This window comes from Punica granatum, chromosome 8, assembly GCF_007655135.1.
Source record: "Punica granatum isolate Tunisia-2019 chromosome 8, ASM765513v2, whole genome shotgun sequence".
Taxonomy (NCBI): domain Eukaryota; kingdom Viridiplantae; phylum Streptophyta; class Magnoliopsida; order Myrtales; family Lythraceae; genus Punica; species Punica granatum.
In genome coordinates this window covers 4,735,494-4,751,972 of record NC_045134.1, presented here as the reverse complement: position 1 = coordinate 4,751,972, position 16,479 = coordinate 4,735,494, and the positions used below count along the sequence as shown (strand labels likewise).

Sequence of the window (16,479 nt, the reverse complement as noted above, 5' to 3'; positions counted from 1 at the left end):
CCGAGGCCGAAGAGAACTTCGATTATTTAGCAAGAGGGAAGGAATCCAATCCGAATTACCTGCAAACTCGATCCAATGGAGGTGTGAAATCTTCCCAAAACCGGACTTGTATCTGAAGATTCAACTTCAAAGTTCAGGGATAAAAGTTCAAAAAGTACAAGTTGAGGGGCCAAAAACTGTACCAATTATTTTTCCAAGAACTGAGGGCAGCCTTTGCCTCTCCCTTTCGCCTGCTTCGAGCCTCCATTGTTGGTTTCACTTCAAAGAAGACGCAGCTACGGAGACGGTTCGCAGGGCACTTCAATGGCTGTCAGTGAACCCTTCAGTCCCAAACAAACCCTTTTCTTCCATTCTTGTTCCGTTGATTTCTTCTGATTCTTTCATCTCTCCGTGCGAATCCTCAGCTGTCATTCTCAATCGCTTGCGGGGAATCGTCTCCTTCCTTGTTTTTGTCCGCCCAAGTCTTCCTCCTCCGTCTGATCGACAAGACCCTCGACAGAATCAAGCTCAATGTAGCCGATATCCTCTCGCCGAGAGCCTGCATTGATCCCAGCTCCAGGCACCTCCTTCTCATACTCTATTGGAATTGATCCAAAGTTTGGAACAAGATTTTTTTTTTGTTGCTTATTCAGCTCAATAGAATAAGACTTAACTCGTCTACTTTCTCCTTGAAGGGTTAGTTCGCAGAACAAGTTCGATGATACGGCGGGAGATGATGATGCTGAATGGTGGTTGGAAACCAAGGATTGGTTTTCGGGAGACGGGGGATTAGGGGGGAAGGGAGATCCGCAGGCTGTTTACAATGCTTTGGATGGTCTGCTCAAGGGCAGCCTGGAACGGCTTAGGACAATGAGGTTAGCTTCTTCGGTGCGGAAAAGTTTGAATTTTGAACCAAATGCTCTGGTCTGATGGAGACGGTGATTAATGAGTTTCTGAGGGCTGTCTTTATTGAGACGCATTGAGTTGATAGATAAGGAAAAGAACAAGTCTTTTCTCATGCCAGGATTTGTCGATGAAATTTCTATTCATTGTGAATTCCATCTTGCTTTATTTTGGGGTTTGAGGATGTGACGTTGCAATTTGATGTTTCTAACCTGTTGAATCTTATACTTCGGTTTGCTATCTGACTTTGCAGGGGAAGCATATCACTTGTGGGGACTAGTGATGCAGCTTGCATTTCCCGAGCTGGTTATAGGGAACACTTCAGTACTCTTAGGAAGTTGTGTGCGGAAGGTAAGGTGGAGGCAGCTCTATGGCTCCGACAAAAGATGATTCAAAGAGGTGTAGTTCCTGATGTAGTTTCTCACAACTATCTCATGAATGGACTGTGCAAAAGTGGCAAACTGGAGAAGGCAGATTCGCTTTTTGAGGAGATGCAAGAAATTGGTCCCCACCCCAACTGTGTTACCTACAACAGTTATATCAAAGGTTACTGTCTCGCTAGTAACGTGGATAAAGCTCTCTTCCTCTTTTCCTACATGGTGAATGCTGGGGTTCAGCCCAACAGAATCACTTGTAACATACTCGTGCATGCTCTCTGCAATAGAGGCCTTGTGGAGGATGCTAGGGAGGTTCTTGGGAAGATAATTGATGAAGATGGTGATAGTGTCAGTTCGGACTTAATAACCTTAACTATACTGATGGATGGTTTCTTTAAGAATGGAAACATGGTTGAAGCTCTCCATATATGGAATAAGATGTCCAGGGATTACAAGAAGGTAGATTTAGTTGCATATAATGTCCTTGTCCATGGATTTTGCTCGAATGGGGAGATAAAACATGCATATGCATCATTCTGTGAAATGCTGAAAAGGGGGTTTCTTCCTGATGTTTTTACCTATAATACCCTCATAAGTTGCCTTTGCAAAGAAGGAAACTTTTCTGAAGCCTCTGACATACACAATCTAATGTCAGAGAGCGAAGTTCCTCCAGACCAGATTTCATACAAAACAATCATTCAAGGTCTTTGTATTCAAGGAGATGCTATTAGAGCAAATGAGTTTCTGCAGCAAATGTTGGACAATTCAATGGTGCCTGATCCACTTATATGGAACTGTTTAATTGACGGCTATGGAAGGTCTGGAGATATTAATAAAGCATTCTCCATTAAGGACCAGATGCTGGCTTTTGGTATCGCACCCAATGTGTTTACTTATAACGCATTAATACGAGCACAACTGCAGAAAGAGAACACTGATGGTGCTTGCTTACTCAAAAAGGAGATGCAATTGAAGGGTATTTTTGCTGATGTGGTAACCTACAATTTGTTAATAGGCAATGCCTGTAATTTAGGGGAAATAAGCTCTGCACTTCAGTTATATGATGAGATGCGGAGAACAGGATGTCAAGCTGACGTGATTACTTATTCAGAGTTAATTAGAGGCTACTGTATTAGAGGTGATATGGATCGGGCAGAAGAGCTTTTCACCCAGCTTGGCAAATCGGGTATCCCAATTGATCATGTTCCTTTCAAGATAATTTTCAACACATATGGCAGAATGTGGCAGCATGAGAAGGCAATTAACCTCTATCACAAGTGGATGACGAGGTCCAATTGATACTTATTTTACCTCAACTTGACCTGCTGCAGTCTAATTGAGTTTCCTCTTCACGTCTGAGTTGTGGAGGTGAAGAATTACTCAGACCCATTTTTTATGCTAGAAACTTGGATTTTCTCATCTCTTGCAAGTCATCAGTGATTTGGAAATCTTAGCATCATGCTTGAAGGTTTTCAGCCACAATTGGCGGTGACTGATTGGGTTTTATCTGCCTGCTCCATGTCTACTTATTCATAGGTATGCATTTACTTTTATGCTATTTTGTGCTCATTTGTCCGTAGAGTTTCAATGGTAGATTCTTGAAAATCGTGGCATTCTTGTTCCGAAGGTCATGCTGCATTGTCTGAAATCAGGATATCATCACTATTACCTGTGTTCGAGCTGTATATTTATTGAACGAAGCTATGACCATTAATCTGTTTATCTTTTTCTTTTCCTCTGTTGTTCTCCTACTCAAGAAAGCCTACATCAGTTACATGTTGATTTCAATTTATTCCTCTCAGTTGCTATTGCATGTTATAATACTGTGCTCATACCAGTATAGCAAAAAAGGGCCATTGATTTAATTGCCTTTTCATGATGCTTAAATTCTTGAGATGCGGTAATTCTCTGGGTGCTGATCGTTGTGATCTTTTATGTTATTATCGTACAGTTATCCTGGAGAGAGAAAACCAACAGTCAGGAATGCTCTTTCAATTGGGAGAAATAATGTATAAGGGGCATGCTTCCAATGATGCGGACCGATCTTTATGTAGCCTGGAATTCTCCTGTTCCAATCGGTGCATGATCATCCCAGATGGAAACAAGTTGCTCCCAGCACTTCAGAAAGGTGGTCAACTTCACATAATTGTTGTCAGCAGTAGGGTAAGTATATCCTGTAATATATATCAATTAACCAGCAATCGTATGTGATGAATTTATTGGTTGTATAAATGTTTGCTATATGATAGCACGCATTTTGAAAGCAGCGATAACAGTCATGTGGCTTTTAATTTCAGATGGAGGGACCTCATATGCAGACTTCTCATGCAGCTTGCAAGAATGCTACTGCTTTTAACTGAAAAGCTCCATGGTGGAACTCTCTACTTCTCGTTAGTAGCTTTAGAAACATGAGATGAGTTTATAGAGTCGGGTGATGTTCCTTTTCAGGTTGAGGTGATGAACGAACACGCATTCCGTCACAAAGGAAATAACAGGAATTACCTAAATAAAATAGTACCAGCATTTGCTGGAGGCGCCAAATAGCATCATAGTTCGTAAGGTGACACTGTTTCCACAGAATAATGATATCTCCAAGATCATGAGTCAGGTCGAGGAAACGCGAGTAACTGTGGCCTCTACTACTAGGAATTCTGGTTCCAGTGGCCTGAAGCACCTATGGACGATAGGCGAAGCGCCGTAAGTGTTGGTTGAACATGTCGGAAGCTTGAAGGCCAGATTTCTTGAAGGAGCAAAGGAAGACATGGGTGCTTAAACAAAAACGTTTGCAGGCGGACGTGGTGGCGATTTCCGACTGCCCAAGGCGGCAAATCGAGCGGCAATAGGTTAAATTAGATTTTTCACCCTGAAGTTTCAAGTCTTAACCATTTTGAACCCTCAACTTTGCGACTGCACCAATTTGCACCCACGAACTTGAAGTTTTGGACTGCCGCGCATCCGGGGTTGTATATATGCAATGAATTGGTGCATTGGAGTATAGGATTTTTCTCCTACTTTTCTATCAAATCCGTGACATCATCTAAGATTTGCAGAAAAAGTAATTTCATAGTTTAATTGTATTTTATGAATCAAATAAGTGTAAGATATGTACAAATTTATTGCGAAAGGTACAAAATTGGCAACCGAGTCAAATGTCTTAGTTATAAATCGATGGTATGCGAAGCTTTGGGATTGTGAAATGAGCCCAACCCTAACATCGCACAACGAGGTGGAGGGAGTCGACGCAACGGGACACAAAGTTGGAGGTGCGAGTTGGTACAAATGAGAAACTTCAAGGCGCAAAGTGCAATTTAGACATCCCTCGTCAAAGATTCCTCCCTCCAACCGTCCTGCTGATTCCGATTCTTCGTCCTCGTCCTCTACCACGGCCAGTCACTCCCCATCCGCTGCCGCAATCCGACTGGTTCTTCTCCTCAGCCGGCAGCGAGAGTTTGGCGGTGGAAGGGGAATCGTTCTTCTTCCTCCTCATCTCCGTCGCATCATCTTCAGTTCTACATTTCAGCGGAGTTTGGCTGTGCGAGTCGAATATGAACGTGACGGCAGCAGCAGCGTCTTTAGGTTCAGGCGCCGGTCAACAAATCGGAGCTCACAACGTCTTCGTCTACGGCAGCCTGCTGGCCGACGACGTCGTCCGTGTCCTCCTCAATCGCGTCCCTCAGTCGTCCCCCGCCGTCCTCCATGACTTGTCCGTCCTCACTCCTCTCTCTCTCTCTCTCTCTCTCTCCGCCCACAGCTACTTGGTTTCTATCCGAGGCTTATGGATTTTTTGTTCCGATGCGCAGTCACAGGTTCAGCATCAAAGGGCGAGTTTATCCGGCAATCCTCCCCGTTGAGAAGAAGAGCGTCACCGGCAGGGTCGGTACATGCTCATCTCCATCTCCATTTCCTTCTGTGTCGAAAGGATTTCACGGCTTTGTATGTCTTTTTTCGTGTTTTCATGTTCAAAGGATATGTCTTTGAAGGTCATTTCAGCTACCGGGATTCGAAATTCGATCAAAGATTAGGATTATTGGCAGAGATTGAGAGTAGTAGTTATCAGCTTGGAGCGCGGGTCGATGATTGTGCTATGGTGATCTTTGTATCAAGTAAACTGATTGTTTCATCTTGTCTTTGAATTTCGTAATGGCAGGTACTCATGGGAATCACCAATCCTGAATTAGATATCTTAGACACGTTCGAGGATGTCGAGTATGATAGGAGAGATGTGGAGGTCACACTGGTGGTGAGTTCAATTTTACATTTCCGATTGGCTGCTTTCTGTTCAATGCTCAGCTGTAATAAACATCTTTGCAAGTAAAGGCAGCAAGGGAAATGCTACCTGCAAAAGCTGAGCTGCTTTCGGTTCATTGTTCTGTTTAAGATCGAATTCTCTCTATTCGTTTGCAAAATCTTAGCTGCTTTCTGTTCTTTGTATAGTTACAATAATTACTCTTTCAAATAGAGATAGCACGGGAATTCTTTAAACGAGTAGGAGCTGTCCAGTTTACAGTACAATTCTACCTTTGGATGCAAATCTTGAGCTGTTGGTTGGTCTGGAATTGACTGTTTGGGCTGCAACTAGTCAGTCGCCTAAGTTTCTTTCGCGTAGAAGTAATAAGAAAGATCACCGTGTATATTACTTTTGGCTGAAATGACTGGGTATATTACTGAAAATAAGTTAAAGAAAGTTGCTGTACTTGGAATCAGATAATATTAAGCAGTCATGTGCATTGACTTCTGCTCGGTGTGTACTTTTTCGATATGTATTGACATTTGCACTATCTGCAACCCTTTCTGGATGGGTGAAAATCGGAAATTTTGCAGGAGAGTTCCAAAAAGTTGAGGGCTGCAGCTTATGTGTGGAGCAACAGTTCTGATCCTAACTTGTATGGCGAGTGGGATTTCAAGGTAGCTCTTCCTGTTTCTTTTACGTAGTCTATTTTAGTTGGTCGATGTTTGTAAGTTGTTTCTGCTTCCATAGCACTGTTAGTTTTGCCCGCTTAGGTCGAGACTTATGCTCAGTGTTGTCCGTTTGTGTTTTCAGTCTGAGCGCCTAAACCAAGTTCTCACTTTCGCTTCATTTGTGATGTTTATTTGTCTTTTCCATCATAAACGTGAAGGAATGGACGAGGAAGCACATGGAGGACTTCATCAAGATGACAGCAGGTTTCATAGAGGAGCTTGAGTTGCCTGACTCCAAGACCAGAGTTACAACCTATGAGACCTTTTATCAGAAGAATGGCAACGATTCCCCGGCATCTTGACTTCATTTATCAAGTGTAAATTCTAAACCATGTTGGAAATAACCATCTTCGGGATCATTATTTCCCCCTTCATTCTTGCCAGTTCGGATACTGAATGGCACCGCTTAATAATGACGAGACCACATTGAGGCAGTGATTTTAATACAATATCTTCGTTATGCGTTTAACTTATGCGTATTCTTGGCTCAGCACGGGATGAGTTCATTCTCCCAATTTCAGCCCCTAGCATCTTTGTTTTCTCTGTCTGATGATGATGATCATTCTTCCGTGGAAGGCTCGTATGAAGCAAATGCGTAATTCCCTTCACTTGCATTACATGTACATGGACTTATGCAAGATCAAGGACTCGAGATAAGTTGCGTGACAGTCTGTCGATGTTATAAGAGATCCAGCTATCCCGAACACGAGATGCTTTTAACGACGAAGTCGTGCTTGATTCATGACTTTGCGATGAAGCATTATTCATGAAGATGGAGCCAAAGGAAACAGAGGCGAAGGGAATCCCGGGGAACGGTCTTATTTTTCCCTTGATCTCCTGCTTCTCCGCACGGAGTTTGACCATCCACATGGCATCACCCCAGTGGCTGGCTGCGGTCAAGGGTCAAAGCTGTCACGTGGCAAGGTCGTGTTTGGTTTCGAATCTAAACGAGGATATTGCGTGAATCAGTCGATGGCAGTATTATTGGAATTGGAGTGAATTATAGGGACAGAACGTCTGTTACGATATCCTTATTATCTCATTCACACTCAAACTATTTCAATCACTGTTAATTTTACTACAAAAAGGTCCGGTAAGAATAGTTTCTTCATCGGTAATTCCTTTTCCGGTCGACCTGCTTCAATTGTATTATGCCAATAAGCATTTAAACTCACATATCAGCCATTATAATCATTTGGTTATTCTTGTGGTCTCTTTTTCATTCTCATTATACGTCAGATCCTTAATTACCTCATAATTCTTCTGAGATCTGTCCGTTTGTGACGTAGGAAGCTGCCCGTGCTCGGCATGAGACTCAAATATCTCGATTATTAATTTATACGAATGTATTAATATAATTATATAGATTAGCAAGTATTATTATTGCTATAAAAGGGGGAGCATTTGGAAGTAGCTAGATAGCATGTTAACTTGTATGTGAAGACCCAAAGCAGTTGAGAACTTGAGAGGCACTCTCCTCTCTGTCCTGACAGACCTTAAATTTCCAATCTTTCCTTTGCATTGCCCCAACAAGACATCTTTGCAGTGTCTTTGGTTTCACTTCCTTGTTTTGGGAAACATGGAAGGAGATGGTTGTGGTACTAATGGTACTATGTTGCCTCCCGGGTTTCGGTTTCACCCCACGGACGAGGAGCTTCTGACCTGTTACCTCATCAGCAAGATATCCCATCCCAATTCGACGGGAGCTGCGGCCCTAGTTGATGTCGATCTCAACAAATGCGAGCCATGGGACCTTCCAGGTGATGTGTCTCAGCTCATCTGACTATCCGGACGGTTCGTTTATTCATAGGATATTTTGTACCTGTTTGTTTTCACGACCAGGGAAGGCGAAAATCGGAGAAAAGGAGTGGTACTTTTTCAGCCACAGGGATAGGAAGTACCCGACAGGAGTGAGGACAAACCGAGCGACCAAAACCGGTTACTGGAAAACAACCGGGAAGGACAAGGAGATCTTCAACAGCATCACGTCGGAGCTGATCGGGATGAAGAAGACGCTGGTTTTCTACCGAGGGAGAGCTCCACGAGGAGAGAAGACCAACTGGGTCATGCACGAGTTCCGCCTTCATTCCAAGCCCACTTTCCCCTCTGCCAAGGTAACATGAGTTCTGCATTTAGACCTCTCCTGCAAGGTGATATCTTGCGGCATCAAACCCGTAAAATCGGAACAGTCGGTTATTGCGAGCTTGATAATTGTAAATGCATTTCTGAACAACGTTTGTGATTGACTTGGTCCTAATGAGGCACGAAAGGATATTGGAGCCTCGATTGATAACCTGGCCTTCTGTGGATTACTGTATGCAGGAAGAATGGGTGATCTGCCGTGTCTTCCAGAAGAGCGGTACACCGAAGAAATGCAATCCGAGCTATGAGCTTGGGATTGGAGCACTTATAAAGAATCCAGAGTCGTTCGTTCTTGGAAGCTCCTCATTCGGGGGGCTGAAAACGAATACAACCGTGGAACTGGGGGCTATGATCCCAGCTCTGAAGCTACCACAAAATCCAACATTATCGAACGCTGCTGCTTCCTCCAATTTCACTGGAAGTCCGTTCGATGCAGAGATGGGTTACGTCGAAGAACCGAACATTGCTAATAATGGGCAAAGCAATGGACGCTTGGGATTCGAACACTCTGTCGATCTTCATACTTACTGGACCTCATTCCTGTTGAACTAATAGTCGTTAGGCAAAAGAGAGCTCGGTCTTGCATGAGATACACGATTCCCCCAGAATCACGAAGGTTTATATGTACTTGCTAAGACCTACAGCTATCTTGACACGCCCTGGAGTTGGCAAAGGCGAAAGATCACCAGCTTCAATTTATGGATCGATAATCGAAAGAGGGGATGGAAAGGGTTGCAATATTGAAGCGGGAAGGCATAGTCCCGAGTTTGTTCGGCAAACTCGAGAATCTTTCAGTTTCTGATTAGCTATGCATACATGAAGATTATTTCCAGCTTAAGACTGTCGTCAGTAGAACTTATGATTTCACCAATCACCAGATATAGATGCTGAATACTGTTTTGGATTCTGTTCCCCTTTTGCTGTTGCCAAACTCATCATATCGCATTCGGAATGAAGAATTGAAAATAGAGTAATTTGCAGACTGTTACATTCCATTCTCAGGACATTACATCAAACCAAACCGATGATTAATCAAGAAACCCTGAGTAACAAAAAAGATTTATGTCCATAAACTCCACTAAAGTGTGGGCAATAAATTAATGTGCAAAAGGGCACAAGATCTGTTCTAACAAAGAACAATGCAGAGCAGATCCCAAAAGAGAAAAATCGTATATTGCACACCAAGATACCAGTGCTAAGACACTAACCATATGACAACAGTATATAACTTACACGAAATTCTACTTATGTCCTATGCATCTATGTCGTGTGAAAAGGTTCTAAACTTTCTCTCCGCAGAATGAACGGGCATGAGAGAGCTTCAAAAAGGAAACTGTTGTAGTCGACAAGGAGATGATCTGAGCTCCAAAAAGAAAAAAAAAAAAAAAAACCATTCCAAGAGCAGCACCCCCCACCTGGAGAAAGCAAACACAATTCCAAATGATGGATTATAAACCGGTCCAAACTATCTGGATATTCATATGTACATAATTATAATACAATCATGCTTACAAGTTTGGAAATGGTGTTTATGGAATATACTTTCAGAGGTCTAAGTAGAGTGAGGAAGTAAATTTCAACTGTGGGTTCCAGGAATCTAGAACTCTTCCAGCATTTTCTAGTTCCCCCACCCCCACCACACCGAACACAAACCCCCCCACCCACCCCACAAAAACAACCAGAGGAAGCATTAACAATAAGGAAATTTTGTGTAGCACAGGTCATTGCCAAACATGTTTTTCTCCATTATTCCCTTGAAAAAGCTAAAAACAGAGATATCTTCCCCGGGATTGAACACGCCTGAAAATACCAGCCACAATATATTGGGAATACCTGTAAAAGGTGCCAATGGAAGAACTTGAGAACAATCTCAAAGCTCTCTACTTGTTGTCGGGGTGTCCCCGCTTGGCCTTTCTCCTTCCATGATGCGAATGGCCATGTCGACCAGGTCTCCTCGCTTTCTTGCTACAGAGTACAGATTAAAACAATTTTAAGTTACTTATCCCAAAAAATATGTATGTTTCACGAGAAACACACACAAAACTAGCCCATTCTGTTTATACTCATCTGTGTGACTCACCAGAAAAGGGCTGAACAGATTCTAGAAAGCAAGATTATTGGAAGCGCCAACAGTGCAGATGCCTAGAAAAGGTAATTCAATAGGACCAAACAGAAAGTCAGAAAACAGTGTGCAAGAAGGAAAAGCACTTGCAAGAGATTTTGCATAATTCTTGGAGGACATACCGCAAACCACTCAAACTCCTTAGTCGCAAGAGGTCTGGTCAGTTCATGCTTCTTCAGTGTCCCTCGAACATGTTCTTGCGCCTTAAACAAGGTAACAACATACTCTTAACATACTAAACAACTCATAGATTGTAACAGCAAAAATAATAGAGACATCGACTTCTTTCCCCTCCTTTCAGGGGTTGGGGGTTGAGAGCTTCAACTACCTGCTTGTGGTAAATAGAAGCAGACTCCAAGAACTTGCTGTAAACACGGACTGCCTCCTTGGTATAGGGCTCCAAAGTTACCCTCACCTTCTCCACATGAGGTTTTGCTACGGTCGCCACCTGATCAATATATGGCTTGCCGATCTTCTTAGCTTCCTACTTGCATTAACAAAGATCAGAGCTTTAGGATTTGTGCCCAAGTATAATAATATGGAAAAAAAAAAAAAAAGTCATGCATCTAGAAGAAGGTATACCTGGTAGTAAGGATCAACAACCTGTTGGATTTGGATCACATGAGGAGTGATGGCAGTCTTGGATGTCTCATAAACCTCAACTGATTTCTTAGTCAGTGTCTTCACATGTGGTTCAAGAGAAGTTGTGACCACCACCCACTGCTCCTTTATTGTAGGAACCAATTTCTGAAGCAGTAGAAATAATTGAAATTAAATAAGAAGAATGAGAAAAGTACCTTAGATAGTTCTGAAATCAAGTCATTCTCAATACAGATGCACAAAAATCCGTATCAGCTGAGATACAAGATGTCTTACAGTTTTAATTGTCTCAATATGTGGTTCGGCCCATTTCTCAGCTTGAGACTTTTTCTCCATGGTCTGAGCAAATTCAAACAAAAGAGAACTCCGTCAGAGCTTAACAAGAACCAAGAAAGTTTGAAGGTTAAAATGGGATCTACGGCACCTCAGCATATCGCAAAGTGAGGAACTAATTTATATGGGCAATAGAAAAATAGTACCTTCTCCATCATCAGATTCATAGCCGGCTTTCCATGCTCCTTCCAATGTTTCTCCGCAGAGGACTGGAAATAAATGATAAGTTAAGATAACATGACAGTGAATATTGTATGAACTCGACAGAAAGTTTACCTGAAGACACTTCCAGTGCAGAGCAAGCCAAGGAGGAAGCCATGCACCATGGACCTGAACAGAGACACACCATCATTCAATCATAAGCAATTACATTAGAGCAACAGTACAATACATTTCTGAAGAGGTTACACCAGTCAGTCACCCTATAATGTAATACAAACTGAATTCAATACCTCTGACAGCTCTTTTATCTTGGAAGATGCCTCGAACTTTGCCTTCACCATCTCTTCCTAGAAATTACAAAAGAGATAATGAGTACCCATATTTTCTAAACCACGCATCCAAATGAAACATTACAACTATTAAACACAAACAAATAGCAGACAGCTCACATACCTCAGCAACCTTAAGCACTCGTTCAGTTTTAAGAATCTTGGCCTTCTGCTCATCATTAGTCCGTTGAAGCTGTTCCGTAGAGAATAAGCACCATAATAAAAAGCCTTAGTAGAACATAATTTCATTAGAACAAAATTTCATTATTTAAAACTTATGCTCATGGATGAGGGAATAACGTACTCTAGAGAAACATACAACTCTCCGGATGATTGAATGCAAGGGTTTAAAATAATAATCATGAATTCGTGTGGAATATGGTATAGGTTTAACTGTCTAAGCTCAAGGCTCCATCAAAGTCATAAAAGATCTATATTTTTTACAAAATCAGATGGAAGAAAATTGTCACATGAACTCATTAAAAACCGGGGGGGTTGTGGGGAAAGAAGACTCACTTTCTCTAGTTTCGAGTTCAATTCAAGGATCTTGTTCTCGGCTTCAGCTGCACGAGTCTCCAGAGCTCCTTTCTCCTTTTGCTGTGACTCTAATTCCTTCTTTAACTTGTCAACCTGCATTCGAAGGGAAGACAATGTCAATAATTTGTGGTGTAGTTCTCCTGGAAATTGGTGCAAAACATGACTTAATATGTAACCTGTTTCTCCAATTCACCAGCCCGTGCATGAGCCTTTCCGACCTGCTCCGCAGCGTCCATTTTTCCCTTCTTCTGCAAGAAAACAGAAGGTAAAACGATTCTTTATAGAACAAACCATATGTAAGTGAGCGACTTATAAACCAGAAGTAGTAGTTGCAATTACCTGCAGCAACGATATCTCATCCTGCAAGGATGCTACTTTATCCAACTTATCTTGCAGGAGCTTCTCCTTCTCCGCTATCAGCTCATCCTTGCTTTTCAGCTCTCGGGATTTCTCATCTACAAGGGATTCTGCACCACCAAAAGCCATTCAGACATGAGCAAACCCAATGTCGGAAAAGAATGTTACCAACCAACGAGGAAACAGACAAGACAAGACTGTAACATATCTAGAAAGGCCAAGCTGATTCAAGTTCCTCTTTGCTCAAAAAGTCCGAACCTTGATTGGCATTTCCATTACCCAACTAAGCATTGATCCAAAATACTCAAACTTTTCAGTGCAAATCAAAACAACTCGTCCGTACGATAACTGGCCTGCAAAGTTTCGATAATTCCAAGGAGAGCAACAGTGACAGAGACCGATTTGGATGGACATTGCCATACAAAATGGGCAAAAGACTCTTCAATTACGTCCCAACAAGCCAATTCCAAGACCAAAACACAAGCAAATTATCTACTCGCACTCAACCGAGGCCAAAACGAGAATAGAATAGACAGTCAAAGTACCTTATAAAACCCGAAACTTTACAGCCAAACTAGCAAGAGAAACGAAGGAGGGAGCTAACCGAGGGAGTGGATCTTGGATTTGAGTTGGCCGAGCTCGGCCCTCAGGGCAGAGGAATCGGATCCGTCGGCGGCAACGGCCTCGACCCCTCCTTCATCGGCGGCGGCGGCGTCGGCCCTGATCCCCGGAGTGAGGATTAGGGCGACGACGAGGATGAGGGATAAGAGCGTGAACTTCGAGGTCGCCATGGCGGAGGAGGAGGAGATCATCGAGAGAGAATGGGAGAGAGACTGAGAGGGGGAAAGGAAGAAAGAAAGAAAACTTGCCCCAAAGGTTTTTGTTTCGTTTATTAGATATTTATTTATTTTGATTTGATTTTTTTTCCTTTTTTCTTCTGAGCCCATCAGTCCTTTTTATTACGTGGTGGTTCCAAGTTCAAAGACAGAAAAAAAAAATATATTGTTATTTTTTTTCTTGTCTATCAAAACAAAACTTTTTTTTTCTTTTCATTTTTTCTCATTCAATTGAAACTAAATAAATATTTGTGCTTTGCATGGAAACTAATAAATAATTTTTAAAAATTATATATATACATGAGAACTATTTATCAAATAATTTTTTTCTAAATAGACTACTGATATTTTTAAGCTATTGTATAAAAAATATATAGCGTATAATGATGCTAGAATTTTTTGGGTATAATATTTTAAGAGGAAAGTATACATTGAAATTATATCATTTTACATTTTAAAAATATTAAAAATATAAAGATTATGACATTATGGCATAAGAGCGTCTAGAATTCCGATACTAGCGTGAGAGAAGACGATTTTAATTTTGATGAGGTGACAGCGTAATATGTATACTTGCGGGTTTGTTATTATATATATGTTTTGATTGATTTCATTTTGCACCCGGAAATTTGACCAGTAAAAACTTGTACGGTATGATTCAGAAAGTTATCTACGAGCCGCACGACATGCAGCATGATCAAATCGATTAAATTTTTTGACGAGATTTCATCTTTGAATAGAATAACTCGTACCACTAGCCGTACAGACTTCCACAACCAATACTAGGATGTGAAACGGAACAAGTTGAAAATAGAGACTTCCAAATGTTTTTTAGATGCATTATAAACTTTTAAATGTAGAAGCTTTCATATAAACTTCAACGTGTAAACACCGACAAAATTTTCCTTTTTCTCTGTTGACTACCCGATTGAGAAAAGAAGAAATATAATCTTTAACAAGGGATTTGGCCTAATAGTTAATTAGGAGCTTATGTATTCGCCCTATCTCGGGTTCGAAACCCCTTGGAGCCACCGAAACGTTTTTGAAGTGATTATCCGCTCGTTGCGTCGTCAAGAGTTCACGGAGTTCGGGAATTAGTCAAGCGAAGCTTGAAAACCCCAAGTTAACAAAACAAAAGGAAGAAGAAGAAGAAGAATAGTCTTTTCCATTTTCTCCATTCCCTTCATTCTTATGAATGGTGTAATGATAAGGGTGTAATAGGATTCTAGGAAAGAAAGAAAAATAAAGTGTTTTTTCCTTTTCTTTTAATAGATGGACGCATTTTTTTAAATTTTTTGGGGAGAAGACCGTGTCGGGGTTTGAAACCGTGAAAGATAAAAATTGTCCTTTTCTTGTTTGGTTAATGTTGAATGACATTAATGGGATAATTACGATATTAAGAATTAAAAAAAAGAAAAAAAAGATACGGGTATTAATTAGTAAAATATGGAAAGGTGGCATTGGTAGGTGAGGAAGGCGACCATTAATGGCCGTCTGAATGGCCGACGGAAGCTCATCAGCATAGACAGATAGATTGGCTCCCTTCCCTCTACACGACTGGCTGGCTGGCCACTTTGATCACATGTCTCACACTACTCCAATTTTAAACTCTCATTCTTGGGCTTAGATCTATCTACGACATTATTCAATTGATATTTAGAAATCAAAAAAGAGATAGTGTTTTTTTTTTAAAGTTATCGAATACAAATGGGGTCAAAACTATCGGTTAAATTTTTTTTAAAAAAGATCTAGATCCAATGCAGATAGCGATCACCGTACATGATTGCATGGAGCAGCTCCAAATTGCAATACTGGAAATTTTCTCGAACTTGTAACGAATGTAATAGAGCATATAATAGTTAATTATTGTTGATAAAGTGATACATGAGAAACTCTTCAGAAAAACTTCAGGCTGTATAAGAAGAGAGGCCATCTCTTCTTTCACCAGGCAGTCGATTTCCTTCAAATTGTAGCTAGTCATAAGGATCTCAAATCTTAACGTGCCTAGAGCTTGTAATGAGAAAGTAGATGATGTAGATCTATTATTTTCATTTTAAAGATTTCTCTTTTCTTTAATTAAAGAAGGAAAAAGGAATGAGAAAGTGGGGGGATGATGATAGGTGGGTAGGTGAGGGACAGCCAGCAAAAGTTAAAAGGGAAGGCATAGAAAGGGAAGACCTCTTTGGGATGGGAATTCAAACCTCAAACACACAAATAAATAAATAAATAAATAAATATTTTAAAAGCTAATAACATAGGTAAGAAATAGAATTTTTTTGTTGTGTAAGTTCAATTTCAACATATAGAAAAATCATCTTTCAAGCCCTCCATTTTGGACACTTCCTCTCTTGAAAATTATTTAATTGCAAAAGTTATTTGACTGAGACAAGATCGAGCAATGTATTTATTTATCTATATCTATAGTTATAAAAGAAAGGTTGAATTTGAATCATATATGTTGACAGGATTGCCCCATTGTTCAGATGATCATTAGCAATGGGCCTCTTTAGCTATAATTTCACGGGCTCAGAAATTGGGCCGAACATGTGGAATGGTCCCATGTAAGTGGACCCTCTAACCGATTGCAACGCCGATTGCAAATAGCCTATGAGTCAGAAGCCGGACTGTGAGTAAGGACGGTGTTATCCGAGATCGGTATCCATATCACATGTTTTGGAGCAAAAAATTCTGGTTCTTGTGATGCTCGTGGCTATATATATATATATATATATATATATAGATAAATTGCACTGATGGTCCAAAATATTTTATAAATATTTCATTATGATTCAAAAAGTTTTTTTCACTACATGATGGTACAAAATGTTTCAAAGTTGTTTCAT

General features: G+C 40.9%; 4 protein-coding genes across 5 annotated transcripts; 3 read left to right on the top strand and 1 right to left on the bottom strand.

The window, feature by feature from the left end:
• Positions 1 to 168: 168 nt before the first annotated feature.
• LOC116189177 (pentatricopeptide repeat-containing protein At5g24830) lies at positions 169 to 4,300 on the top strand. Of its 2 annotated transcripts, XM_031518728.1 has the most exons (7): positions 169 to 309; positions 405 to 559; positions 675 to 854; positions 1,136 to 2,795; positions 3,211 to 3,422; positions 3,557 to 3,630; positions 3,708 to 4,300. In XM_031518728.1, the coding sequence occupies exons 1-4, from the start codon at positions 304 to 306 to the stop codon at positions 2,556 to 2,558; spliced, it is 1,764 nt and encodes a 587-aa protein (XP_031374588.1). In that variant the 5' UTR covers positions 169 to 303; the 3' UTR covers positions 2,559 to 2,795; positions 3,211 to 3,422; positions 3,557 to 3,630; positions 3,708 to 4,300. The 2 variants fall into 2 exon arrangements, with proteins under 2 accessions (XP_031374588.1, XP_031374587.1); XM_031518727.1 differs by having other exon boundaries at positions 3,557 to 4,300.
• A 240-nt stretch (positions 4,301 to 4,540) lies between these two features.
• LOC116189182 (AIG2-like protein D) lies at positions 4,541 to 6,691 on the top strand. Its single transcript, XM_031518733.1, has 5 exons — positions 4,541 to 4,962; positions 5,060 to 5,132; positions 5,407 to 5,499; positions 6,081 to 6,164; positions 6,377 to 6,691. Exons 1-5 carry the CDS (start codon positions 4,805 to 4,807, stop codon positions 6,518 to 6,520), a joined length of 552 nt encoding a protein of 183 aa, XP_031374593.1. The 5' UTR covers positions 4,541 to 4,804; the 3' UTR covers positions 6,521 to 6,691.
• A 965-nt stretch (positions 6,692 to 7,656) lies between these two features.
• On the top strand, positions 7,657 to 9,267 carry LOC116189180 (protein CUP-SHAPED COTYLEDON 2-like). The gene is made up of 3 exons (XM_031518732.1): positions 7,657 to 7,978; positions 8,061 to 8,332; positions 8,541 to 9,267. Exons 1-3 carry the CDS (start codon positions 7,798 to 7,800, stop codon positions 8,910 to 8,912), a joined length of 825 nt encoding a protein of 274 aa, XP_031374592.1. The 5' UTR covers positions 7,657 to 7,797; the 3' UTR covers positions 8,913 to 9,267.
• A 121-nt stretch (positions 9,268 to 9,388) lies between these two features.
• Positions 9,389 to 13,687, bottom strand: LOC116189179 (apolipoprotein A-IV-like). The gene is made up of 15 exons (XM_031518731.1): positions 13,405 to 13,687; positions 12,783 to 12,910; positions 12,620 to 12,691; positions 12,423 to 12,536; positions 12,031 to 12,099; positions 11,868 to 11,924; positions 11,692 to 11,745; positions 11,562 to 11,624; positions 11,359 to 11,421; positions 11,065 to 11,229; positions 10,811 to 10,966; positions 10,605 to 10,685; positions 10,441 to 10,502; positions 10,194 to 10,325; positions 9,389 to 9,775 (listed from the first exon to the last, which is right to left on the bottom strand). Exons 1-14 carry the CDS (start codon positions 13,610 to 13,612, stop codon positions 10,241 to 10,243), a joined length of 1,377 nt encoding a protein of 458 aa, XP_031374591.1. The 5' UTR covers positions 13,613 to 13,687; the 3' UTR covers positions 9,389 to 9,775; positions 10,194 to 10,240.
• Between the last annotated feature and the right edge of the window lie 2,792 nt (positions 13,688 to 16,479).